The 27,763-nt window shown below is 44.2% G+C and overlaps 1 protein-coding gene across 2 annotated transcripts in view; it reads right to left on the bottom strand.

Moving 5' to 3' along the window:
- Positions 1-22,108, bottom strand: part of LOC137370065 (uncharacterized) — a 28,192-nt gene extending 6,084 nt beyond the window's left edge. The window contains exons 1-3 of one of the 2 annotated variants that reach the window (XM_068032161.1): positions 22,002-22,108; positions 21,619-21,693; positions 8,218-8,380 (exon numbers count right to left, since the gene is read on the bottom strand). In XM_068032161.1, coding sequence (XP_067888262.1) covers positions 8,218-8,380; positions 21,619-21,673 — 218 coding nt within the window. In that variant the 5' untranslated portion in view covers positions 21,674-21,693; positions 22,002-22,108. The remainder of the gene's footprint in view (positions 1-8,217; positions 8,381-21,618; positions 21,694-22,001) is intronic. The other variant, XM_068032162.1, reaches the window with a different exon arrangement.
- Between the last annotated feature and the right edge of the window lie 5,655 nt (positions 22,109-27,763).

Genomic DNA, 27,763 nt, shown 5'->3' with positions numbered 1-27,763 from the left:
GAATAAAATGTGGGAAAGTGTTCACTTTGGCAGGAAGAATAAAAAAGAAGCATATTATCTAAATGGTGAGAGATTGCAGAGCTCTGAGATGCAGAGGGATCTGGGTGTCCTAGTGCATGAATCACAAAAGGCCAGTATACAGGTACAGCATATAATTAGGAAAGCTAATAGAATGTTATCATTTATCACAAGTGGAATTGAATACAAAAGTAGGAAGGTTATGCTTCAGTTATACAGGGCATTGGTGAGACCACATTTGGAGTACTGTGTACAGTACTGGTCTCCTTATTTATGAAGGATGTAAATGCATTGGAGGCAGTGCAGAGAAGGCTTACTAGACCAATACCTGGAATGGGTGGCCTGAATATGAGGAAAGGTTGGACAGGTTAGGCTTGTATCCATTGGAATTTAGAAGAGTAAGAGGTGACTTGATTGAAACAAAGAAGATCCTGAGGGGTCTTGACAGGGTGGATGTGGAAAGGATGTTTCCCCTTGTTGGAGAATCTTGAATTAGTGGTCACTGTTTAAAAATAAGGGGTCGCCCATTTAAGACAGAGATGAGGAGAAATTTTTTCTCTCAGAGGGTCATGAGTCTTTGGAATTCTCTTCATCAAAGGGCAGTGGAAGCAGAGTCTTTGAATATTTTTAAGGCAGAGGTAGATAGATTCTTGATAAGCAACAGGGTGGAAGGTTACTGGGGGTAGGTGGAAATGTGGAATAATCAGTTCAGCCATGAACTTATTGAATGGCGGAGCAGGCTCGAGGGGTCGAGTGGCCTACTCCTGCTCCTAATTCGTATGTTTGTATGTTCGTATCCGAATATTACAAATGCTAAGCGCATTCAGATACAGAGTCTTTAATTCTGTCTTTTTATTATTTTTGCAAACTCTGGCCTTATCTGCTGGTGCACTCTTCAGTTTATACATTCTGTCCTTTCTCGCCATCCTCTGATTATTATTACCCTTATTGTTACCTTGTTCTATTGTCTTGTCCTTTTCCTTTAATTTACCACATCTTCCCTCACATGAACCCTACCCCCACTATTTAGTTTAAAGCCCTCTCTACTGCCCTAGTTATATGACTCACCAGAACACCAGTCCCAGCATGGTTCAGGTGAAGACAATCCCCACAGTACAGCTCCCACTTTCCCCAGTACTAGTGCCAGTGACCCATGAATTGAAACCCATTCTTCCCACACCAATCTTAGAGCTATGCATTAAACTCCCTAATCTTATTTACCCTACGCCAATTTGCTCATGGCTCAGATAATAATGAAGAGATTTAATTTAGCCCCTAGCTGCTCATACTCCCTATGCAGAACCTCTTTCCTAATCCTATCTAAGTCATTGATACCTACGACACTGGATTGTTCCCCCTCCCACTGCAAATTTCTCTCCAGCCCTGAGCAGGTATCCCAAACCCTGGCACCGGGCTGGCAACACCACCTTCTGGACTCTTGCTCTATCTTCTGTGCCTATCCCCCTGACTATACTGTCCCCTACTACCACTACATTCCTATTTACTCCCTCCACTTGAATGGCTTCCTGTACCTCGGTGCCATGGTCAGTTTGCTCATCCATCCTGTAGTCCCCACTCTCATCCATATAAGCTGAGAGAATCTGAGACCTATTGGACAATTGCAAGGGCTGAGGCTCCTTCACTTCTGCCTTCTTGATTCCCTTACCTGCCTCACTCACAGGCACACCCCTCTGTCCCTGATCACAGACCAAATCAGAAGACCATATCCTAAGGGGTGTTACTGCCTTCTAGAACAATGTGTCCAAGTAACTTTCCCCCTCCCTGATGAATCATAGTGTCTGTAGCACAATCTCCAGCTCATTGACTCTGAGCCGAAGCTCCTCAAGCCGTTGACACTTACTGCAGACAAAGTTGCCATGGATCACAGTGTTGTCCACGAACACCCACATACTGCAGCTGCCCTGCCATCTTTATTGTGTTTTAATTAACTAATTAATTAATTTTTAATTAATGCCTTGCTCACTACTACTTACTGTACTAATTTAAACATTAGTAATACAATAAACCTTACCACATTAAAAAAGTAGACTCACCAGCTTCTTACTTCCCTTCTGTTTGTGTCTCTTTATTAATTATAAGGTATTTACTTTAGGATCATTTAAAAATTTTTTACGCTTTTCTAATTTCCAGTTATTTACTGATGCGCCCTAATAGCAGTGTAGTTAACCTAGCTATCTACAGTTACTCACCACCAATCAACTTACGGTTTTCCTGTGAAGTCACCGTTTGATTTTATTTTTTAAGCTCAGTCAGTGTGCGGCAACTGCTGTAGGTAAGCAAAGCAGACTGCCACTGCCTCTCCCAATTGTCTCTAGGTGAGTGAAGGCCCCGAGCCTGGGCCTCATTTTATCTTTTCCTTAGTAGTTTCCCCACAGATCCATCGCTCTGCCACTTCCTCTCCTGATTGTCTCCAGGTGAGTCATACTCAACTGAGTCGACTTTGTAACATCCCCCCCACTAACATCTGGGGATTTGTGCCAAAATTGAGAGAGCTGTCCCACAGATTAGTCAAGCAACAATCTGACATTGTCTTACTCAGCAAATCACACCTTTCCAACGGTATCCTAGACACCTCCGTCACCATCCTTGGGTACGTCCTGTCCCACTGGCAGAAGCAGCATGCTAGAGGCAGAGCTAAGCCGTCCCACAACCAACAGATCAAATCAAAGCTCTGCAGTCCTGCCATATCCTGTCATGAATGGTGGTGGACAATTAAACAACCAACAGGAGGAGGCTCCATGAACTTCCCCACAACAACTGATGTGTGAGTCTAGCACATCAGTGCAAAAGACAAGGCTGATGCATTTACAACCACTTTCAGCAAAAATGCCGAGTGGATGATCCATCTTGGCCTCCTCCTGAGGTCCTCAACATCACACATGCCAGTCTTCAGCCAATCCAATTCACTCCACATGATATGGTTGAGGGCACTGGACACAGAAAAAGCTATGGGCCCCAATAACATCCCAGCTGTAATGCTGAAGATTTGTGCTCTAGAACTAGCCATGGACCTAGTCAAGCTCTTCGAGTACAGCTACAAAACTGGCATCTACCCGCCAATGTTGAAAATTGCCCAGGTATGTCCTATCCAAAAAAAGCAGGACAAGTCCAATCCTGCCAATTACAACACCATCAGTCTACTCTCAATTCTTTGCAAATGTCATTGACATTGCTATGAGTGGCACTTACTCAGCAATAACCTGCTCACCGATGCTCAGTTTGGGTTCCGCCAGAGCCACTCAGCTCCAGATCTCATTACAGACTTGCTCCAGACATGAACAAAAGAGCTGAATTCCAGAGGTGAAGCAAGAGTAACTGCCCTTGACGCCAAGGTAGCATTTGACTGAGTGTGGCATCAAGGAGCCCTCGCAAAATTGAAGTCAATAGGAATCAAGGGGTAAACTGTTCACTGACTGGAGTCATCCCGAGCACAAAGGAAGATGATAGTGGTTCAGATGATTGTGTTCAGATTTATGAACAAAGATATGTTGCCTCAGGAATAAATGTATTGACAATTAAAATATATACACTAGTAGGCAGTTCAATTAATTTCAGTTCAAAAAATATCAGATAATGCTGTAGTTTCAGTGATCAGCCAACCAGTGGTTTCAATTGACTGCTGGTCATAGGTCTTGCGTACTAAGAGCAGATCAGGTAAGTCGATTTGAATTAATTTAAACTGAATTTAAAGTGATTACAAGTAACTGTAGCACCAATATGAGCAACAGACCTGAATCAGAATTTCCATGACTGCTGGTCACTACAGCTGCAGGTCATTAATGGTGAATTGATGTGTCCATGGATGTTTATGCGTCCAGGTTTCTGGACACAATGTAATGAACAACCCTGAATTGACAGAAACCTGGCATTTCACTCTGGAGGCATGGCCAATTTTATGGGCAGGAACTGCTTCAGGTGAATGGAATTTTCAACCAATAATTGGGGACGTTTGAGCATAAAATGATTAAGGGCTCAGCACACTTATGCTTAAAATTCCACTATCTTTGGTGCAATTTAATATCATTCTGTTGAGATTTGGCTGTTATTTGGGTGTAAATCATACACAAACACCATAGGAAGGATTTTCGGGCCTCGCCAAGGTCAAGAATGGGAGCAGATTGGGCCTGAAAATCCCAGTGCCGGCCGGCATGCCAGTTTCCTGACCAGGTTCCCAACGCCAGCCATTTTAGGGGATGTGTGTTTGGGGCCCGGCAGGGCTGCCTACCTCCATGAGGTGGTCAGGCAATTAGACTCATTAAGCACCTTGTTAAAGACAGTTCAAGGAACACGCATGAGATTTTCCAGTCGGCTTCCAGTTTCTGACGCGACATGGGGTGGTCAACTGCCTGGAAGCGTGCACCCAGCGGCAGGCTTGGGGTGGGTGGAGGTTGGGGTAGCATTTCAGGCGGGACCTCCCTGCCTGCCTGGGTGAGGATATATCCAAAGGCAGCCCTTTTGAGGGATATGGCCCCCCACCCCTCCCTCCACTGCCCCACTGTGGTGACCTGGCTGCTTTTTCTGTTTCTTATTTTTATTTTTCAACCATGTTCTCTCAGTTACTTACCCTATACTGAAGCCTACTTCTCTTCTCAAGCTGGAAGGTATCTGATTGGCTGTCCAGCTTCAAGAACCTGCCTGCCCCTTTAATTGGACAGGGAACCTGTCTCCATACCAATTAAAGCGCTCTGGTCAAAGTCCCAAAGAGTAACTGATTCCCCCTGGAGGCAGGTTCGGAACACGGAAGCACTTCCAACTCCTGTTTTCTGCCCACAAAACAAAAATCCAGTCCCATATTTCTGCCCACCTCCAGCCTAAGCTAACAAGAAAGAGCAATTCCACAGCCACAAACAATAACAAAAACTTGTATTTATAAAGTGTCTTTAACGTAGTAAAGTGTCCCAAGATGCTTCAGAGGAGCATTAACAAATAGAATTTAACACTCAAATACAGAAGGAGTTATTAGGACAGATCACCAATAGCATTGTAGGTAGGTTCTAAAGAGTGTCTTAAAGGAGGAGAGAGAGGTAGAAAGATAGAAAAGTTTAGGGAGGGAATTCCAGAGCTTAGATCCTAGGCAGCTGGAGGCATCGACACTAATGGTGGAGCGATTAAAATTGGGGATGTGCAAGAGGCCAGAATTGGAGAAGCGCAGAGATCTTGGAAGGTTGCAGGGCTGGAGGAGGATACAAAGATAAGGAGGGACGAGGCCATGGTTGGCTTAGGAAACAAGGATGAGAATTTTAAAATTGGGGTTTGCTAGACAGGTGGCCATTTTAGATCAGTGAGCACAGAGGTGATAGGTGAACAGGACTTGGTATAAGTTAGGATATGGGCAGCTGAGTTTTGGATGAACTCAAATTTCTAGAAGGTGGAAGATGGGAGGACAGTCAGAGGAATGTTGTCATAGTCAAGTCTATCACAGGTAATAAAGGCATGGATGAGGATTTCAGCAGTCAATGAGCTGAGGCAGTGGCAGAGTGGGATATTGTTTCGGACGTGGAAATAGGCGAGCTTTGTGATGAAGCTGCCAGGCTGTCAGAACCTCATCTTGGTCAAATATGACAGCAAGGTTGTGAACAGCCTCAGACAGTTGCCAGGGTGAGAGATGGAGTTGGTGGTCTAGGGAACGGAGTTTGTGGCAGGGGCAGAAGACAATGGTTGAGGAGAGAAAATGGTTACCAATGTCAGCTAACATGGAAGCCTGGAAAAGAAGTTGGGTGGTTAGCAGTTTGGTGGGAATAAGGGCAAGGGAGCAACTGGTTGGTCTTGTGGCCAAGATGAGCTCAGAGAAGACAGGAGGGGAGATAGGCGAGAAACTGGAGAAAGATGTTCGTTGAGGGTTAGGGCAGGGGGGAGCCTTAGGGGAAGCATGGCTCAGTGGGTTAGGAGAAGAGAGGGAAGCGGCAGAGGCAGCTGAATGGGTGATCTCAATCTTAGCAACAAAGAAAGTTATGAGCCCCTCACACTTGTTGTTGGAGGTGAGGGTTGAGGAAGCTCGGGGATGCATTTAGGAAGGTAATTTGTCGTGGAGAAAATAAAATAAAACTCATCATCAGTTTGATGATGTAATTTCCAGGTCATAAGCCACAATAATAATTATTGTTGTAATTGTATCGTGCTTTAAACATAGAAAAGTGTCCCAAGGCACTTCACTGATGCATGGTCAAATAAAAATAGACACCAACCCAAAGAAGAAGGTGGAGTGGTAGTGGGGTGGTGGTGGTTGGGGGGTGGGGTGGGGGGAGGGGGGCGGGGAAGTGATCAAAAGATTGATTAAAGAAGTGATTTTTAAGGTGGATTTTAAAGGAGGAGATGGAGATGGAGAAGTGTAGGGATTTAGGGAAGGAATTTGAGAACATGGGCCCTAGGCAGCTGAAGGCACAGATGATATAAGTAGGACGAAGGGAGGCAGACTGCATGAGGTTTGCGTTAGATTTTTTTCAGGGGGTGGTGGGTGTTGTAGTGTGAGGGTTGAAGAGAAAGCCCCAGAGATAGGAAACAACAAGGCCATGAAGGGGTTTACACATAATGATCCTAATTTTAAACCTGAGTGCCTGCTAAATGTCCAATCTGAGTAGATGATAAGTTGATCATAATACTCAACAACTGGGATGCAATCAGTACAGCAATTCAGAAAATCCTTCCATTAGAGCTGCTATTTCAAATCAGCCTGTTGCTATTCCATCAACCACATGTGGAACAGGCCAAAGTAGCATAAATACAATCTTTGCAATAAATATTATTTCAGCAGCAAATATACACAAAAAACAAAAGTTATTTGGAAGACAGCAGGATATTGATCTCGAAAACATATGTAGATCAGAGAAGTTAGAATTGGCTCATATTCTGTTAGAATGGAGTTTAGTTGTATGGGACCTGAAATATTTTTCAAATGGAATTTATGTTTTCTTTAGAAATTGCAGCAATAAGTACACAATATCGCATTTGATTAACACAGTGTCTGTTCATCTCTGGAAATTCAATTACAATCCAGATTGATTAGTTAAAAGTCTTCTCTCACTGCTATCTATAAGGGACAAGAAAATCTTAGGTTCAATACTTCATTTGTACTGAGGTTTCTGAGGATGTTGGGCTTGGATGGAATGTCTGTCACCAGCAAGGACCCTGTGCTTTTACTGTCTGGGCTCAAATAAAGGAGGATAAACTTCAATATGGTGATATACTGAAGTTGGCCCGTGCACATGGCACTGCGCCCCAACATGAGTCAGCACTTACAACAGAGGATAGGAGATAATTGGAGAAAGGAAAGACTTGCATTTTTATAGTGCCTTTCATGACCTTGGGATACCCCTAAGGGCTTCACAACCAATCAAATACTTTTGAATATAGTCACTGTTGTAATGTAGGAAATGCTGATGCCAATTTGCACAGAGCAAGGTTCCACAAACGACGATGAGATAATGACCAGTTAGTTGGTTTTAGTGATTTGGTTCAGGAATAAATATCAGCCAGGACACCAGGTATAACTCCCTGCTCTTCTTCAAAATTGTGCCATGGGATCTTTTATGTCCACCTGAGTGGGCATGCTGGACCTCAGTTAAATATTTCATTCAAAAGATGGTACCTACAACATCACTCCTTCAGTACTGAATGGAAATGTTAACCTAGATTTTGTGCTCAAGTTTCTGGAGTTGGACTTGAACCTACAACCTTCTGACTCAGATGTGAGAGTGAGAACACTGAGAAAAATATGAATTCAGAGGAAAAAGTTTTGAATTAAGCGTCCATAGTTATGCTCTTTGGTTTGTCTCTGAAATTATCTGGACTGATTTTTTTTAAAAGCAGGATAGCATCTACTTTAATTAAGAGATAGCTGCCCTTGGCAGCCATTTCCTTCACTGTTTTGACACAAGTGTAGTGACATCCCCAAAGGTTGTATACTTTAGGTTATGTTTACTTGGGTAAATATGTTAATGAAAATATGAGGTTCTAAAGTAACTTCAAAAATCTATCACCTTTATATTCATTGACAGATATCAGCTGACATTCATTGATAGCTTGTTCAGTATCTTTGAATTTTAGGATATCACCACATCAGTTGTAAGTCTTTATTTTGTCCGTCCAAAAGACATTGGAGAGTTCCCTTATAGGGCATAGTTTTGGAGAACTGCTTATTTTGTCCTAATAAAAAATTGAACCTTACTGTAGTTAACTTACCTTACTCCTGAATGTGGTAGCCCGAACAAGTGAGGCATAGGCCTCGTTACTCTCTCAGCTGTTAAGACACGTTTATTATATAGATTTGTCAGTCCAGATTGACTTGAAATGTCATGAGGATAGGTGCCATCTCCTGTCCCACTAAAACCTATAAAATAAAATCCTTAATTCATAAATAGTACAAATTATTTATTGCCATCATCAAAGCATCTGAAGGACATCAGGAATAAATATGTTCTTTTGCTTTGGTAAGAAAATAATTATTTAAAGTGAAAAAATTAGCTAATTCTCAAAGGATTTTCTGACATGTTATTGACATTGGAGTATTACAGGGAATTATACAGCATTGTCCAACAATGATGGCCCAGAATTTTGCTGGGTTGCGGCATCTCGCAGCATGACCCATTTAACTTCTTCCCCTTACATTTCAGCTCGAACATTCTTTGCACAGCAAGTTGCTGGAATCTAAAATTCTAATTTTTATATATCTCTAGGAATGGGACTCCATGGTTTCAATTTTTCCCATTCTGGGCCAGAGAGGTTGAGTGGTATGGCAGGTACATAAATCTTGTCATTGACAGGGTTCACATGCTATTAAGTACTAGCCCTAATATTCTGCGATAAGTTTATATATATTTACTGTACAAATGCAGCAATTTCTTGAAACTCATGGGGAGGTTGAGAGTAAATTGCTATTTCAGTGAGACTACTGGTGGAGTTAAATCATCCAGTAATTTGTGGCAATTTACAATTTGTCATCCCTCTTCCTCACCACAAATTGCTGGACGAGTTGCACACTGATAACGGTGAGTGCATTAAACTCACTGTTACTTTCCCAGCAAATTCTGGACGAGCCATCCTTGTTGAACTATATTTTGAGGGGAATTTTATGCTCTCCTCCTGCACAGGATTTGGAAGTGTGGAGAGCATAGAATTGGGTGGGATGGAGGTGGGGTGGGGCGGGGGGATCCCCGCCTTTGCCAAAATTAAGTCAAGAGCAAGAAGGCCTGTAAATGGCCTTCCCGCCCTGCTGCCAACTGAGACCCTTAACAGGGAAATTAATGCCCAAATAAGGGCCTCATCCCACTGCCATTAGTCGTACAGCGGGTGGCCCTGTCATTGCATGGAAAGCATGGCAAGAAAAACTGTGTGGGCTGCTTTCTGGCTTTGGGAAGGGGGGGATGGGATGCTTTGTTAAAAGGCACAGTGCCTGAATGAGGGACCCGGCATCATGAATGGGGGTGGGTGATGGCCTACTGAGTGCCACCCCCTGCCCTTGCTACCAACCCCTCTACAGCCCACTCCCCTGTGACCCCCACTTTGCAAGACCCCTCCCATCTGGACCTATCTGTGGCCTGGGTCCAGCGATGCTCCTGGGCCTTGGGGAGGTGCTCCACTGGCAGCAGCCACCGCCTCCACAGTGGCACTGTTCAGTGAAAGAGCTGCCAGCCTCTGATTGGCTAGCAGCTCCCTGAGGGCGGGACTTACGCCGCTGGAATCCTTGATCCCATGGAAGGCCTGCCGCTGTCCACCTAAGTGCCTAAAGATTTGGCAGGCCTCCCACAGAAGAGGCAATGCGGGGTTCTCGGTGTCGATTTATCTGGACGTCAAGACCCAGATAAAATCTCGGCCTTTGTATTATCTGTAAGAGAAACATTAGTGTGTTGTTGATAGACAGTGAATAATGAAACAAATTATCTCAGTGCATCCTACCGATACATGTTTAGATTTTTTGAACATATTTTCGTGATTATCAGATTCAAACTATGCATACTTTGATCATCTGGAACATTGTTCTGTAAAATGGTCCTATATGTGCACAGATTTTTGTAACTGTGATAGTTTACAATCTTTTTTTTTCTTTGGCCTCCTTATCTCGAGAGACAACGGGTAAGCGCCAGGAGGTGGTCAGTGGTGTGTGGAGCAGCGCCTGGAGTGGCTAAAAGGCCAATACTAGAGTGACAGACTCTTCCACAGGTGCTGCAGAAAAATTTGTTTCTCAGGGCTGTTACATAGTTGGCTCTCCCCTTGCGCCTCTGTCTTTTTTCCTGCCAACTGCTAAGTCTCTTCGACTCGCCACACTTTAGCCCCGCCTTTATGGCTGCCCGCCAGCTCTGGCGAACGCTGGCAACTGACTCCCACGACTTTTGATCAATGTCACAGGGCTTCATGTCGCATTTGCAGACGTCTTTAAAGTGGAGACATGGACGGCCGGTGGGTCTGATACCAATGGCGAGCTCGCTGTACAATGTATCTTTGGGGATCCTGCCATCTTCCATGCAGCTCACATGGCCAAGCCATCTCAAGCGCCGCTGACTCAGTAGTGTGTATAAGCTGGGGATGTTGGCCGCCTCGAGGACTTCTGTGTTGGAGATACGGTCCTGCCACCTGATGCCAAGGATTCTCCGGAGGCAGCGAAGATGGAATGAATTGAGATGTCGCTCTTGGCTGACATACGTTGTCCAGGCCTCGCTGCCATAGAGCAAGGTACTGAGGACACAGGCTTGATACACTCGGACTAATCTAATGTTTGATCAATCAGGCTGCCAAGTACAAAGTAAAGTGAACAAGCTACATATTGGAAAATTCTGCTTAAATACTGCAGTCACACAAAAATAGTTTCTGATAATCTATCACCTATCAGTGATATTGGCAAGCCATTATTTTTTTTATTCTTGATAGCAACTTTGCAAATTAGAATGGAATCCAGTAGCAGGTGACCTTTTCTACTGCATGCATGAGTCAGGATTTTAAAAATTTGATTACCTAAAGAAGGAATTTCCAAGAAGTTGTCCCACTCTTCCAATAGAATTTTGGTGGAAACTTTGCACTAATGGCATAAATGGCTGTTTATTTCCGAGGGTTCCGGTGATATTTTGCCAAAGTTATGGCAGTAAATCAGGAGAACCGACGATGGATGTTTCAGGAATACCTTATTTCTTTGGCACCCTTTTTAAGTAACATTAGAATTGTGTGCCAAAGAGCAGTAAATAAGTAATATTAGGTTTGGGTTTTAAAATCCTGGAGATTGTATGAGGAAAGAAATTAGTAGATAGGAAAGGAGTGTAATAATACTGAAGTCCTAGTAAAAAAATCAGAATAATAGATTCTACATTGGTGTCAGTTCAAAAACAGATGGGGAGCAGGCAGGCTAGGCTATATGGAGCGGAGAAGGAACAAGAAAGCCAACATGTGTTCTCAGGAACATATTTACTGTTGATAAAATAGGAGCACTGAAAGGGTGTGATTTTAAAGGGATCTGACAAATGTTAAATGGAATCACCAGCAATTGGGTAGTAAGACTGCCTGATGAGTGAAAGAGGTCACCGATCTGGAGACAGGACAAAATGGGAGAGATAGCAGATAACTGGGCATAGAGTCATAGAGTCATAGAATCATTACAGCACAGAAGGAGGCCACTTGGCCCATCAAGTCCATGCTGGCTTTCTATAGAGTAATCAGTCCCATTCCCCCGCTCTATCCTCGTAGCCCTGTAAGTTTATTTCCCTCAAGTATCCATCCAATTTCTTGTCTAAATCATTCAATGTCTCTGCTTCTATCACCCTCGTAGGCAGCAAGTTCCAGATCATTACCACTTACTGAGTTCTTCCTCACATCACCCCCCACCACCCACCCCCCCCCACCCCCCACCCCCCGCCCCCCCACAACTGCATTTCTTGCCCAAAACCTTCAATCTGTGTCCCCTCGTCCTTGCACTGTCGGCCATAGGGAGGTTTTTCTTTATCTACCTTATCTGAACTTGTCATAATCTTGTACACCTCTATCAGATCTCCCCTCAAACTCTTTTGCTCCAAGGAGCACAATCCCAGCTTCTCCAACCTAACCTTGTAGCTAAAAGCCTCCATCACTGGAACCATTCTGGTAAATCTCCTCCGCATCCTCTAAAGGACCTTCACATCCTTCCTAAATTGTACTGACCAGAACTGGATGCAATACTCTAGTTGTGGCCTAAATGGAGCTATATAAAGGTTAAGTATAACGTCCCTGCTTAAGTACTCAATACCTCTTTTTATGAAGCCCAAGATCCTATATGCTTTGCGAACTCTCTAATTTTTCTCCCCTCGTCCAGTGTCTTCCCATCTATATCTCAGTTTCAAAGATCGATGCACATGGATCCCCAAGTCCCTCTGTTCCTGCACCTTCTTTCGAACTGTGCCATTAAGTATATATTGCCTCTCCCTATCCCTTCTGCCAAAATGCATCACCTCACACTTGCCAGTATTAAATTCCATCTGTCACTTTTTTGTCTGTTCTGCTCGCCTACCTATGTCCTGTTGCAGTCAATTAGTATCATCCTCACTGTCAGCCACTCCTCCAAATCTGATGCTATCAGCAAATTTTGAAATTTTACTCTGTATTCCAATATCCAAGTCATTTTATATATCAAAAAAGCAATGGTCCTAGCACTGAACGTTGGCGAACCCCACTGTCTACCATCCTCCAGTCTGAAAAACAACCATTTACCATGACTCGCTGTTTTCTGCCTTCAAGCCAATTTTTTATCCAAGCTGACACTGACCTTCTTATTGCATGAGCCTCAGCTTTGTTAACCAGACTTTTATGTGGTACTTTGTCACATGCTTCCTTAAAATCAATATAGACAACATCCATTGGTTTCCCTTCATCAACCTCTCTGTTACTTCATCAAAAGATTCAATTAGTCAAGTTCGATCGGCCTTTGAAAAATCCATGCTGGCTCTCCTCAATTAATTCAAACCTTTCAAAATGTCTGTTGTTGATTTTATTCCCTGATTATTGTTTCTAAAACCTTACCAACCACTGATGTTAAACTGACGGGCCTATAGTTACTAGGAATGTCCTTACACCTTTTCTTGAATAAGGGTGTTACATTTGTCACTTTCCAATTTTCTGGCACCTTCTCCATATCTAGGGAAGATTGGAAGATTATGGCAAGTCCTTCTGCTATCTCCATGCCCCTTCCTTTCGCAAACTTGGAAGCAAGGCATCCGGACTAGGCGACTTACCCACCCTAAGCATAGCCAGCATATCCCCTCACTCACTTCAATCTATCTCCCTCCAAACTTGCTGCACTCCATTCTCTCAGGTAAACCCCGACATTGTGATCAAACCTGCTGACAAGGGTGGTGCTGTTGTTGTTTGGCGTTCCAACCTCTACCTTGCAGAGACTGAGTGCCAATTCTCAGACACTTCTTCCTATCTCCTCCTGGACCATGATCCCACCATAGAACATCAAGCCACTGTCTCGAGGACAGTCACTGACCTCATCTCCTTTGGAGATCTTCCCTCTACAACTTCCCACCTCATAGTCCCACAACCTGGAATAGCCCGCATCTATCTCCTTCCCAAAATCCACAAACAAGACTGTCCTGTTAGACCCATCATTTCAGCCTGTTCCTGCCCCACTGAACTTATTTCTTCCTACCTTGGCTGTTTTTTTCTCCCCTCGTCCAGTCTCTTCCCATCTATATTTGTAACTCTTCTGATGACCTACGTCATTTTGACAATTTCCAGTTTCCTGACCCTAACAACTGCCTCTTCACTATGGATGTCCAATCTCTCCACATCTCCATCTCCCACCAGGACAGTCTGAGGGCTCTCCGCTTCTTCCTTAAACAGAGGCCCAACCAGTCCCCATCCACCACCACCCTCCTCCACCTGGCTGAACTTGTCCTCACATTGAACAACTTCTCCCTCAAGTCCACTCACTTCTACCAAGTAAAAGGTGTTGCTATGAGTACCTGCATGGGTCCTAGTTATGCCTGTCTTTTTGTGGGATATGTCGAACATACCTTGTTCCAGTCCTACTCAGGCCCCATCCCATAACTCATTTTCTGGGACATTGATGACTGTATCGGTGCCAATTCCTGCTGTCACCTCAAACAGGAAATCTTTATCAACTTTGCTTCCAATTTCCACCCTTCTTTTACCTTCATATGGTCCATTTCCAACACTTCCCTTCCCTTCGTCGACTTCTTTTTCTCCATCTCTAGGGATAGGCTGTCCACTAATATCCATTATAAGCCCACTGACTCCCACAGCTACCTTGACTACACTTCCTCACACCCTGCCTCCTGTAAGAACTTCATTCCATTCTCCCAGTTTTTCTGTATCTGACGCATCTGCTCTGGTGATGCAACCTTCCACGACAGCGCTTCCGATATGTCTTCCTTTTTCCTCAATCCAGGATTTCCCCACTGTTGTTGACAAGGCCCTCAACCGGGTCGACCCATTTTCCGTACTTTTGCCCTCACCCCTTCCCTACCTCCCAGAACTGTGACAGGGTTCCCCTTGTCCTCACTTCCTACCTCACCAGCCTCCACATCAAAAGGATCATCCTCCGCCATTTCCGCCACCTCCAGCGTGATACCACCATCAAACACATTATCCACTCCCTCCCCTGTCACCACTCCCTCCACGACACCCGGACCCAGTCCTCCATCACCCCTGGCACCTTGTCCTCTTCCCACAATATCTTCCCATGCAATCGCAGTATGTGTAATACCTGTCCTTTTACCTCCGCTCCCCTCACTATCCAAGGCCCCAAACAATCCTTCCAGGTGAAGCAGCGATTTACTTGTACTTCCTTCAGTTTAGTATACTGCATTCGCTGCTCACAATGCGGTATCCTCTACACTGGGGAGACCAAACGCAGATTGGGTGACCACTTTGCAGAACACCTCCGCTCAGTCTCCAAGCATGACCCTGAGCTTCCGGTTGCTTGCCATTTTAATTCATCACCCTGCTTTCATGCCCACATTTCTGTCTTTGGCCTGCTGCAGTGTTCCAATGAAGCTTGAGGAACAGTACCTCACCTTCCATTTAGGCACTCTACAACCTTCTGGACTCAAGATTAAGCATGACTGCTATTTTAAAATTTTTTGTGTGTTTTCTTTTCATTTTATTTTGTTTTTTAACCACGCGCCTGTCTTAAACTTGTTTTTCATGTTTCTATTTCAGAGAGAGCTCTTCATTATTCTGCCATTAACACTCTCTCTGGACACATGCTTTCTTTTTTACAACAATTATCACTCCCTTGTCTTTTGTTCCTGTGACATCTCTATCATTTAATCTCTCCTGCCCTGAGCCCTATCACACACCTTCCCTCTTGTTCTTCTTCCCCCTTCCCCCCCGCCCACCCCTTTCATTTGCTCAAAGCCTTTCCTAACATTTCTAACTTTTGCCAGTTCTGTTGAAATGTCACAGACCTGAAACATTAATTCTGTTTCTTTCTCCACATGTGCTGCCAGACCTGCTGAGCATTTCCAGCACTTCTTGTTTTTTTCCCCCAGAATTTCTAGTACATCCTTGCTAACAATTTTCACCTCATCCATTACCACTATCATCTCCGCTTCTAGAACAAAGAACAAAGAACAGTACAGCACAGGAACAGGCCATTCGGCCCTCTAAGCCTGCGCCGATCTTGATGCCTGCCTAAACTAAAACCTTCTGCACTTCTGGGGACCGTATCCCTCTAATCCCATCCTATTCATGTATTTGTCAAGATGCCTCTTAAACTTCATTATCGTACCTGCTTCCACCACCTCCACTGGCAGCAAGTTCCAGGCACTCACCACCCTCTGAGTAAAGAACTTGCCTCGCACATCCCCTCTAAACTTTTCCCCTCACACCTTAAACCTATGTCCCCTAGTAACTGACTCTTCCACCCTGGGAAAAAGCTTCTGACTCTCCACTCTGTCCATGCCGCTCATAACTTTGTAAACCTCTATCATGTCGCCCCTCCACCTCCGTCATTCCAGTGAAAACAATCCGAGTTTATCCAACCTCTCCTCATAGCTAATGCCCTCCAGACCAGGCAACATCCTGGTAAACCTCTTCTGTACCCTCTCCAAAGCCTCCACATCCTTCTAGTAGTGTGGTGACCAGAATTGCACGCAATATTCTAAGTGTGGCCTAACTAAGGTTCTGTACAGCTGCAGCATGACTTGCCAATTTTTATACTCTATGCCCCGACCGATGAAGGCTAGCATGCCATATGCCTTCTTGACTACCTTATCCACCTGCTTTACCATTTTCAGTGACCTGTGGACCTGTACGCCCAGATCTCTCTGCCTGTCAATACTCCTAAGGCCATTTACAGTATACTTCCCACCTGCGTTAGACCTTCCAAAATGCATTACCTCACATTTGTCCGGATTAAACTCCATCTGCCATTTCTCCGCCCAAGTCTCCAATCGATCTATATCCTGCTGTATCCTCTGACAATCCTCATCACTATCGGCAACTCCACCAACCTTTGTGTCGTCCGCAAACTTACTAATCAGACCAGCTACATTTTCCCAGGGTCAGCGATGTCTCGGATCGAGTCCACAGGATTCCTAAGGGGGAGGGGGAGGGGGAGCAGCCAGAGGTCGTGGTATGTATCGGTACCAATGACATAGCTCGGAAAAGGGATGAGGACCTGAAAAGCGAATACAGGGAGTTAGGTTGGAAGGTGAAAGGCAGGACGAGCAGAGTAGTAATCTCAGGATTGTTACCGGTGCCACGTGCTAGTGAGGCTAGAAACAGGGAGCGGGTGCAGCTGAACACGTGGCTACAGAACTGGTGTAGGAGGGAGGGATTCAGATATGTGGATCATTGGGACACCTTCTGGGGAAGGTGGGACCTGTACAAGAAGGACGGGTTGCATCTGAACTGGAGGGGCACCAGTATCCTGGGCGGGAGGTTTGCTAGAGCTCTTCGGGAGGGTTTAAACTAGTTTGGCAGGGGGATGGGAACCGGAGCTACGGATCAGTGGATGGGGTAGCTGTTGAACAGGCAGATACCGAGTGCAGAGAGTCTGTGAGGAAGGTTAGACAGTTGACAGGGCAAAGTTGCAGCCAGTATGATGGGTTGAAGTGTGTCTATTTTAACGCAAGAAGTGTCAGAAATAAGGGTGATGAACTTAGAGCATGGATTAGTACTTGGAGCTACGATGTTGTGGCCATTACGGAGACGTGGATATCACAGGGGCAGGAATGGATGTTGGATGTTCCGGGGTTTAGATGTTTCAAAAGGAATAGGGAGGGAGGTAAAAGAGGTGGGGAATGGCATTGCTAATCAGGGATAGTATCACAGCTGCAGAAAGGGAGGTCGTCGAGGAGGGTTTGTCGACTGAGTCATTAAGGGTGGAAGTCAGAAACAGGAAAGGAGCAGTCACTTTGTTGGGAGTTTTCTATAGACCCCCCAATAACAACAGAGACACGGAGGAACAGATTGGGAGGCAGATTTTGGAAAGGTGCAGAAGTAACAGGGTTGTTGTCATGGGTGACTTCAACTTCCCTAATATTGATTGGAACCTCCTTAGTGCAAATAGTTTGGATGGAGCAGTTTTTGTCAGGTGTGTCCAGGAAGGTTTCCTGACTCAATATGTAGATAGGCCGACTAGAGGGGAGGCTATGTTGGACTTGGTGCTTGGCAACGAACCAGGCCAGGTGGCAGATCTCTTGGTGGGAGAGCATTTCGGTGATAGTGATCACAACTCCCTGACCTTTACTATAGTCATGGAGAGGGACAGGAGCAGACGAGATGGGAAAATATTTAATTGGGGGAGGGGGAATTACAATGCTATTAGGCAGGAACTGGGGAGCATAAACTGGGAACAGATGTTCTCAGGGAAATGCACGACAGAAATGTGGAGGTTGTTTAGGGAGCACTTGCTGCGACTGCTGGATAGGTTTGTCCCGATGAGGCAAGGAAGGGATGGTAGGGTGAAGGAACCTTGGATGACAAGAGATGTGGAACAGCTAGTCAAGAGGAAGAAGAAAGCTTACTTAAGGTTGAGGAAGCAAGGATCAGACAGGGCTCTAGAGGATTACAAAGTAGCCAGGAAGGAACTGAAGAATGGACTTAGGAGAGCTAGAAGGGGACATGAAAAAGTCTTGGCGGGTAGGATTAAGGAAAATCCCAAGGCTTTCTACACTTATGTGAGGAACAAGAGGATGGCCAGAGTGAGGGTAGGGCTGATCAGGGATAGTGGAGGGAACTTGTGCCTGGAGTCGGAGGAGGTAGGGGAGGTCCTAAATGAATACTTTGCTTCAGTATTCACTAGTGAGAGGGACCTGGTCGTTTGTGAGGACAGCATGGAACAGGCTGATATGCTCGAACAGGTTGAGGTTAAGAGGGAGGATGTGCTGGAAACTTTGAATGATATGAGGACAGATAAGTCCCTGGGGCCAGACGGGATATACCCAAGGATATTACGGGAAGCGAGGGAAGAGATTGCAGCGCCTTTGGCGATGATCTTTGCGTCCTCACTGTCCACTGGAGTAGTACCGGATGATTGGAGGGTGGCAAATGTTCCCTTGTTCAAGAAAGGGAATAGGGAAAACCCTGGGAATTATATACCAGTCAGTCTTACGTCGGTAGTGGGTAAATTATTGGAGAGGATTCTGAGAGACAGGATTTATGATTATTTGGAAAAGCATGGTTTGATTAGAGACAGTCAGCATGGCTTTGTGAGGGGCAGGTCATGCCTCACAAGCCTTATTGAATTCTTTGAAGATGTGACAAAACACATTGATGAAGGAAGAGCAGTGGATGTGGTGTATATGGATTTTAGCAAGGCGTTTGATAAGGTTCCCCATGGTAGGCTCATTCAGAAAGTGAGGAGGCATGGGATACAGGGCAAGTTGGCTGTCTGGATGCAAAATTGGCTGGCCCATAGAAGACAGAGGGTGGTAGTAGATGGAAAGTATTCAGCATGGAGCTCGGTCACCAGTGGTGTTCCGCAGGGTTCTGTTCTGGGACCTCTGCTCTTTGTGATTTTTATAAATGACTTGGATGAGGAAGTGGAAGGCTGGGTTAGCAAGTTTGCCGATGACACGAAGGTTGCTGGAGTTGTGGATAGTGTGGAAGGCTGTTGTAGGTTGCAACGGGACATTGACAGGATGCAGAGCTGGGCTGAGAAATGGCAGATGGAGTTCAACCTGGAAAAGTGTGAAGTGATTCATTTTGGAAGGTCGAATTTGAATGCAGAATACAGGCTTAAAGACAGGATTCTTGGTAGTGTGGAGGAACAGAGGGATCTTGGGGTCCATGTCCATAGATCGCTCAAAGTTGCCACCCAAGTTGATAGGGTTGTTAAGAAGGCGTATGGTGTGTTGGCTTTCATTAACAGGGGGATTGAGTTTAAGAGCTGTGAGGTTATGCTGCAGTTCTATAAGGCCCTGGTTCGACCACACTTGGAATATTGTGTTCAGTTCTGGTCGCCTCATTATAGGAAAGATGTGGAAGCTTTAGAGAGGGTGCAGAGGAGATTTACCAGGATGCTGCCTGGACTGGAGGGCATGTCTTACGAAGAAAGACTGAGGGAGCTAGGGCTTTTCTCATTGGAGCGAAGAAGGATGAGAGGTAACTTGATAGAGGGGTACAAGATGATGAGAGGCATAGATAGAGTGGATAGCCAGAGACTTTTTCCCAGGGTGGAAAGGGCTATCATCAGGGGGCATAATTTTAAGGTGATTGGAGGAATGTTTCGGGGAGATGTCAGAGGTAGGTTCTTTACACAGAGAGTGGTGGGTGCGTGGAATGCGCTGCCAGCGGTGCTCGTAGAAGCAGATACATTAGGGGCATTTAAGCGACTCTTGGATAGGTACATGGATGATAGCAGAATGAAGGGTAGGTAGTTAGTTTGATCTTAGAGTAGGTTAAAGGTTCAGCACAACATCGTGGGCCGAAGGGTCTGTACTGTGCTGTACTGTTCTATGTTCTATACAACAAAGAGCAAAGGTCCCAGCACTGATCCCTGCGGAACACCACTAGTCACATCCCTCCATTCAGAAAAGCACCCTTCCACTGCTACCCTCTTCTATCTGTCTTCTATGACAGAGCCAGTTCTGTATCCATCTTACCAGCTCACCTCTGATCCCGTGTGACTTCACCTTTTGTACCAGTCTGCCATGAAGGACCTTGTCAAAGGCTTTACTGAAGTCCATATAGATAACATCCACTGCCCTTCCTTCATCAATCATCTTTGTCACTTCCTCAAAAAACTCAATCAAATTAGTGAGACACGACCTCCCCTTCACAAAACCATGCTGCCTCTCGCTAATAAGTTTGTTTGTTTCCAAATGGGAGTAAATCCTGTCCCGAAGAATCCTCTCTAATAATTTCCCTACCACTGACGTAAGGCTCACCGGCCTATAATTTCCTGGATTATCCTTACTACCCTTCTTAAACAAAGGAACAACCTTGGCTATTCTCCAGTCCTCTGGGACCTCACCTGTAGCCAATGAGGATGCAAAGATTTCTGTCAAGGCCCCTGCAATTTCTTCCCTTGCCTCCCTCAGTATTCTGGGGTAGATCCCATCAGGCCCTGGGGACTTATCTACCTTAATGCTTTGCAAGACACCCAACACCTCCTCCTTTTTGATAATGAGGTGACTGAGACTATCTACACTCCCTTTCCTAGGCTCATCATCCACCAAGTCCTTCTCTTTGGTGAATACTGATGCAAAGTACTCATTTAGTATCTCGCCCATTTCCTCTGGCTCCACACATAGATTCCCTTCTCTGTCCTTGAGCGGGCCAACCCTTTCCCTAGTTACCCTCTTGCTCTTTATATATGTATAAAAAGGCTTGGGATTATCCTTAATCCTGTTTGCCAATAACTTTTCATGACTCCTTTTAGCCCTCCTGACTCCTTGCTTAAGTTCCTTTCTACTGTCTTTATATTCCTCAAGGGATTCGTCTGTTCCTCGCCTTCCAGCCCTTACGAATGCTTCCTTTTTCTTTTTGACTAGGCTCACAATATCCCGTGTTATCCAAGGTTCCCGAAACTTGCCAAACTTATCCTTCTTCCTCACAGGAACATGCTGGTCCTGGATTCTAACAAAGAAGGGTTTTGAAGAAGGGTCACTGACGTGAAACGTTAACTCTGTTTCTCTCTCCACAGATGCTGCCATACCTGCTGAGTATTTCCAGCATTTCTTCTTTTTATTCCTGAGACTGTATGTTCAAATATAGATAGCCCTAATCCAAAGTCAGAGATAAAAAATGTTTAAATTGCCTTCTTCTTCAGCATCAATTGTTAACGGGTGGTGAACCTGGAGCATTGATGAGGTGTTGTATTAAGGGCAGCAGTTGTAATTTATGATCGTTCGACAGCATTAGTGTGCCGAGTGCATTGTTTATATGGAGGCTCCCTGCATCTTACACACTGGCCAGTCATGTTTTGACATGATAAGCACGTTTGACATAGAGTGAGCCTCTAAGTACAGACTAGGCCTCAGGGCTCCATGCCCAATAATATGGGGAGCATGTGTCTAATGTGCTTCAGTGTAATGGACACTGGTTATCATATTATTAGTTACGTAGGGTGTTGAAACCTTTACAATCATTTAATTAGTCAAGAGATCTATAGTTCCAATAATTAAAATACCTAAATGTTTTAATACTCACTTGGGGCTGCATTAACAGCACTAAAACAAAATGCAACAAAGATCATCAGAAACATGGTCCTGCCACTGTAAGTGCCTGATGAGTAGAAAACACAGTTAAACATGAAGCTCAACTTTTAGTTTAAGTTAAAAATGTAACAAACCTAATTGTTTGAGGTATGACCAGAGTTATCATTTTGCTTTGTTTTCAACTGAAAACTTTATTCAATTTAATACAAGCTTTTGCCAGTAAAAATTCATATGTACAAGCTAACAATTCCCTTCATTTCTAGTTGTGATATAAAATCAGATAGACATATGCTGTATGGTTTAGCTCACAGGTTCATCCAAGCCTCATTATTATGGCCTGTTATTTCTGTATATTTCTCTAATTTGTTAACTTACCCGAGGATGAAGAGAACAGAGTCTGTGCTTCTCTGCTGATTCTTTGCCTTTGCCTCAGTTGCGGCACTTTGCGAACCTGGATTTAAAGGTCTCACTCACTTACATCACAGATTGTAGGAGATACCATCCTAACCTATGTAAACAAGAGAAACTCCAGGAATATGCTGATAAGAACTTCTGTTTTAATAAAAATAAAAGATTAACAAAACCTTACGAAATTAGTTTCATGCATGGATCCTATTAACACGAGAAAATATATGTATTTTGTATTCTGATTTGGCCAGTATGTTCATTTTATTTATCTAGATAGGTTTTGGGGTTGGGTGCTACATTGTTTAGACCAATAAAGGAGTCTGGAATTTTATTAGCAATATAGGAGAAGGAATGGTTTATCTGTCGTTTAATTTAAATTCTGCTTGAGTCAGATAAGGACAGCTTACATCAGGTCGAAGTGAACTTTGAAGCCGTTCTAATGGCCAGTGAACCATATTGTCCAAAACTGTGAGGAAATAACATGTAGTAGTTCAGAATGTTGATGAATGCCACAAAATATTCCACTGAATGAATTGGGGAAGAAATTGGACAACCCCAAAAACCAATCATCGTTTTGCAGACAGAAAATTAAATTGGTGCTCTTTTAAATGATTGATGCGTGCAGCAAGTGTTCCCCATGCTGTTCATTGATTGTACACATCAGAAGGGGGTCGCGATATTGTGAGTGACTAATGCTACTTAAAGGCAGCTTGCACTTCTTAAAGGGGAGATGCATTGTGGCTGCAAGAAGTGATGGGAGTTTTTCAAAGTCAATCTATTCTGTGATATTTTGAAAAATGGCTGAACATGCGAGACAGTGAACTCCAAGATTTTCAGGCAATGCACTGGAGGCCTTGGTGGAAGAGGTGGAAAGAAAGAGAGATGTCCTGTATCCACAGTGGGACAGGAGACTCTCCAGACATATGTTCAGGAGGCAGTAGGAACAAGTTGTGGTGGAGGTCAATGCTGAGAGTATTGCTCCAAGAACATGGCTGTGTTTGCTGACAATGCAACCACTGGGTGGTGGAGTACTTGCACATGCATAAATGCAGCCTCATGCACTGAAACGTCACTGTCTGTGACATTTTAGGCAGCTGCCAGGATTAAAGCTGGCGCTGCTCAATTTCTTCTGCAGCACCTGTGAAAGAGTCTGTCACTCTAATATTGGCCTTTATAGCCACTTCAGGCGCTGCTCCACAAACCACTGACCACCTCCAGGTGCTTACCCATTGTCTCTTGAGACAAGGAGGCCAAAGAAGAAAGAAGAAGTTATACTATCTGTAAAGTGTTGGGAACTAATTAGCTAGGAACTAGTTGTTATGTTTAAGTGTTCCAGTGGGGGGCCTCATTCATGGCTGCATTGGGGAGTCATGTTATATGTAACACAAGAACCAGGCTCTATAGCACAAAGCATGGTACTGTAATAAACAAGACTGACTCCAGCCTTTTCCAAGTTTAAAGTGTGATTCTTTGAAACATCTGGGAGCCAGAAACAGCATAAAGATGAAACAGGAGGCTATTCAGGTAATTAATGGAGTAATTGAGTTTGGAGGTGATAAAAGCATGAATATCATGCTTCTTCTTAATGGAGTCCCACTGACAGGGGTTTGAGACCATGTCGTTAGGTTGGAGAACTGATAGGCTTGAACAAATGATGTGAGAGATATATATGGGCTTCCACAATGTAATTGCTGCAATAGAGCTTGATGAGTTGGCGCAGTGGCAAGGAAGCTCACAGCAAGAGCTGTGCTGATGCTGAAGGGGCATCTACTCTCTATCCCCATGGCAATATTACATCAGCACTCCGCCCCTCCTTCCAGGGGAGGGAGCTAGAAAACAGGCAAGATTAGGTTGCCCTCGTACCAACAGAAGTGCCACATCCTGAAGTTATGATGAATATTAATAATAACCCTTCTTTGAGCTGTGCAGATCCAACCTTTGCAATTTTTTTGTTTGCTTTTTAAATTTAAACCCTGTTGTGTCATTTTGGTATGAAACTTGTTTGTCTTTTTCAAATACATAACTGGCATCAAATACAGCTAGAATGTTGCACATACTGTTAAATACTCAGTTTTTGGGAAAGGTAGAATTCTTTGTTAGTTCTTTGTGTACATTGTGTAATAATTTCCTAGAAGTGATTCTTACGCACTCTGCATTATGATCAGCTGAAATCATTTGTTATCAGTATTTGAGATCACAGAGTCGGGAATCAAAAGTTACAAACCTTGCGTTCACATCATTTCATTAGCTGACTGGAAAAGATAAACAAAAGCAAAGGTTTTCCTCCTTTTTTAAAAACAACAAATGTGATTGTGTAAAGCTTCTACAAGAGAAGCCCAAAAAAGAGGTTCATTGAAGACAGGCCTAAAAACTGAAGTTGAAAGAAAGCCACAAAGTCAGAGGCTGAATGCCCCATAGCTTTGCTCTGCATAAAGGCTTGACTAGAGAGGTTTAGGAGGCCAATCCACAATCTAGACCAGAGCAGGTGAAAGTTGTTGGCCAGGAGGTTTCTTCCAGCTAGAGATAGATTTGCAATAGATTTTCAAAAAAGATGCATTCATCTGATGGCTTCAGTTTGTCCTTTAATGAAACCTCCTAGAGCCATATAATTATAGAGTCACTATTATGGCACAGAAAGAGGCCATTCGGCTCTTCGAGTTCATGCCGCCTCTCTGTAGAGCAATCCAGTCAGTCCTATTCCCCTACTCTATCCCTGTAGCCCTGCACGTTTATTTCCCTCAAGTGTCCATCCAATTTCCTTTTCAAATCATTGATCGTCTAGCTTCCACCACCCTCATAGACAGCAAGTTTCAAGACATCAACACTTGTTGCGTGAAAAATTTCTGCCTCACATCCCCCCTGCATCTCTTGACCAAAACCTTAAATCAGTGTCCCCTAGTCCTTGTACCATCAGCTAATGGGAACAGCTTTTCTTTGTTTATCTTGTCAAAACCTGCCATAACCGTATACACCTCTATCAAATCTCCTCTCAACCTCTAAAATAAAAGCAAAATACTGTGGATGCTGGAAATCTGAAATAAAAACAGGAAATGCTGGAAATACTCAGCAGGTCTGGCAGCATCTGTGGAGAGAGAAGCAGACTTAACATTTCAGGTCAGTTCTGAAGAAGGGTCACTGACCTGAAATGTTAACTTTGCTTCTCTTTCCACAGATGCTGCCAGACCTGCTGAGTATTTCCAGCATTTCTTGTTTTTACTCCCCTCAACCTCCTTTGCTCCAAGGAGAACAGCCCAGCTTCTCCAACCTAACATTTTAGCTAAATTCCCTCATCCCTGGAACCATTCTGGTAAATCTCCTCTGCACCCTCTCAAGGACCCTCAAACCTTCCTATAGTGTGAGGACCAGAACTGGGCGCAATACTCGAGTTGTGGCCTAACCAGGGTTTTATACAGGTTCAGCATAACTTCCCTGATGTTTTTCGCAATACCTCTATGAAACCCAAGATTCCACATGCTTTTCTAACTGCTCTCTCAATATGTTCTGCCACCTTCAAAGATCTATGCTCATGGACCACACAGGTCTCTCTGTTCCTGCACACTCTTTAGACTGTGCCATTAAGTATATATTGCTTCTCCCTATTTCTTCTGCCAAAATGCATCACCTCACACTTGTCCAGATGACCTCAGCAAAATTCAACCCATTGTGTGCATCATTTAATTCCTAATTTGTAGCCTCTTCTAACAGAATTCCCAGAGAAAGGAGTTATTCTGGTGGTTGGTTGCCAGCGTGAGCCAGCTGGAATTCCTTGCCCTTGCTCCTGAAATGCCTCAGCATGTCCATGGCTGGTCCTACCTGCTTTGTGGCACAATTTCAATTAATTTTGTTTGGGGGGTGGGGTGGTCAGATGCAGGTGCCAACAAATAAAGTACCAGCTGCCTCACTTATACCTATTTCAAACATACTCATGCTACTGGGCACAGCCTCAGCATATCCAGTGATCTGTGTAGGTGTAGAGCTTGGAGCAGCAATGAGGTCAGTGAAGCACTGCCTCAAGGTCTCTTAAACCAATCTCCAGCATTTTGAAATGGATGAAGATAGCGTGTTGTAGATTAAAGTCCAATAGCTCCATAGAAGCAGCTTAAGCGTTCACAAGTGATGCTCTGCTTGTCTGTTAGGGCTCTACCACTGCAGCTACACAGCAGAAGGGTAAATTCTGATTGATTGGTCCAGAATGTACAATGAATTTCTTCATCTCTGGTGTCTTTTGAGTGCCCTCAGATATAGTTGTGCCTTTTTTGATGGGGGTAAAGCCGAAAGAGGACAATGCTTCATGTGGAGCCTAAATTGAGAGTATAAAAACTGCTGCTTATTAGCATTCAGGCAATGGAGCTTGAGATAGACACAGTCATGCAGGCACCCACCTGCCAAGAATGAGGCACATTAATTGTGCCACATGGACATGAACTTTCAAATTGTTGCTGGGAAGAGAAGGCCTGTGACAAGGGGTTGCCAGGCCCCTGGCTGGCAAGATATTTTTGCATATTAACAGACAGTGCTTGGAAACAAAGGAGCTATCCCCTGCACCAATACAATCCACAAACAGAAGTGGTCAAACCGGTTCGTCACATGACTAACCTGCTTGGCAGTCTGTTTTTTTTCCCCTGAATTGTACAGTTTTAAACTGAGAGCCTGCAAAGAGCTGTTTGCTCCGGGATTGAAAAGACCTGGCTGGCTCACCACAGCCTCTCCTGTCTGCTCCTATCTCTTTCTGAAGGAGCTCCAAAAAACGACAGAAGACACATGAACCCCAAGATAGAAAAGTCTCCGACAGTGAACAAGGTTTCAGAAGAATACTGGGTCCCAAGGAAAAGGAAGATCTACCTACAATAAAGGACTCTACAGTGAGCTCGAAGAAGCGTAACAACTCCTCTTCAGATATTGCCTCAAACCTTTCCACTTTATTTTTCTTCTGTACTTTTCTGTCTCTATTTGCATGTGTGTATCGCATATGCACGCTAGCGTGGGTGCGTCATGTATCCGTAGTCATCAACCGAATTAGAGTTTAAGTTTAAATAAATTTCAAGTTTTCTTCTTTAAACCTAAAGTGCTGGTTTCTTTGCCTTGTAATTGGAAAGTGGTGAACAAGGATTCACGAAGGGGGAACTAAAACACAGCGTGTTTAAAAATAAAACCCTGTTACAGTAAGACCAGGTGAAGGCTGAAAGGGAACTCTCGACCTCTTTCTCACCTGGTCGTAAGAGAAATTTGGGTGCTAGCATGCGGAATTGACCCACAGAAAAATGAGAGAAATTGGAAGTGGCAAGTCAAAAAAAAAAGATCAAGTTTTCAATACAGATTTTCTTGTGGTTGTGTGTGCTTGAATACTAACATGTCTGCAACTGAAGCCAATAGCTTTCCAAGCCAGGGTGAAGTGACTTGGGATAAGTTAAAAGCACTGTCTGTGGAGGAGTTGAGGAAAATGACTGAGCAGTGTGGGATCACTGTACGTGACAAGGCAAGGAAGTCTGAAGTCCTAAGACTAGTGGCCAAACATTTTTCCCTTGAATCTGAAGAAGCAAAAACAGGGTTCAAAGCAGACTCCGAACAGGATATTGTTAGGAAAGCTCCAATTGGAACAGAGAAAACTTGAATTTGAGGAAAGAGAGATGGAGAACAAAAGAACAAAGAACAGTACAGCACAGGAACAGGCCATTCGGCCCTCCAAGCCTGCGCCGATCTTGATGCCTGCCTAAACTAAAACCTTCTGC

This window comes from Heterodontus francisci, chromosome 5, assembly GCF_036365525.1.
Source record: "Heterodontus francisci isolate sHetFra1 chromosome 5, sHetFra1.hap1, whole genome shotgun sequence".
In the NCBI taxonomy this organism is placed as follows: domain Eukaryota; kingdom Metazoa; phylum Chordata; class Chondrichthyes; order Heterodontiformes; family Heterodontidae; genus Heterodontus; species Heterodontus francisci.
This window is presented reverse-complemented; position numbering and strand designations above follow the sequence as displayed.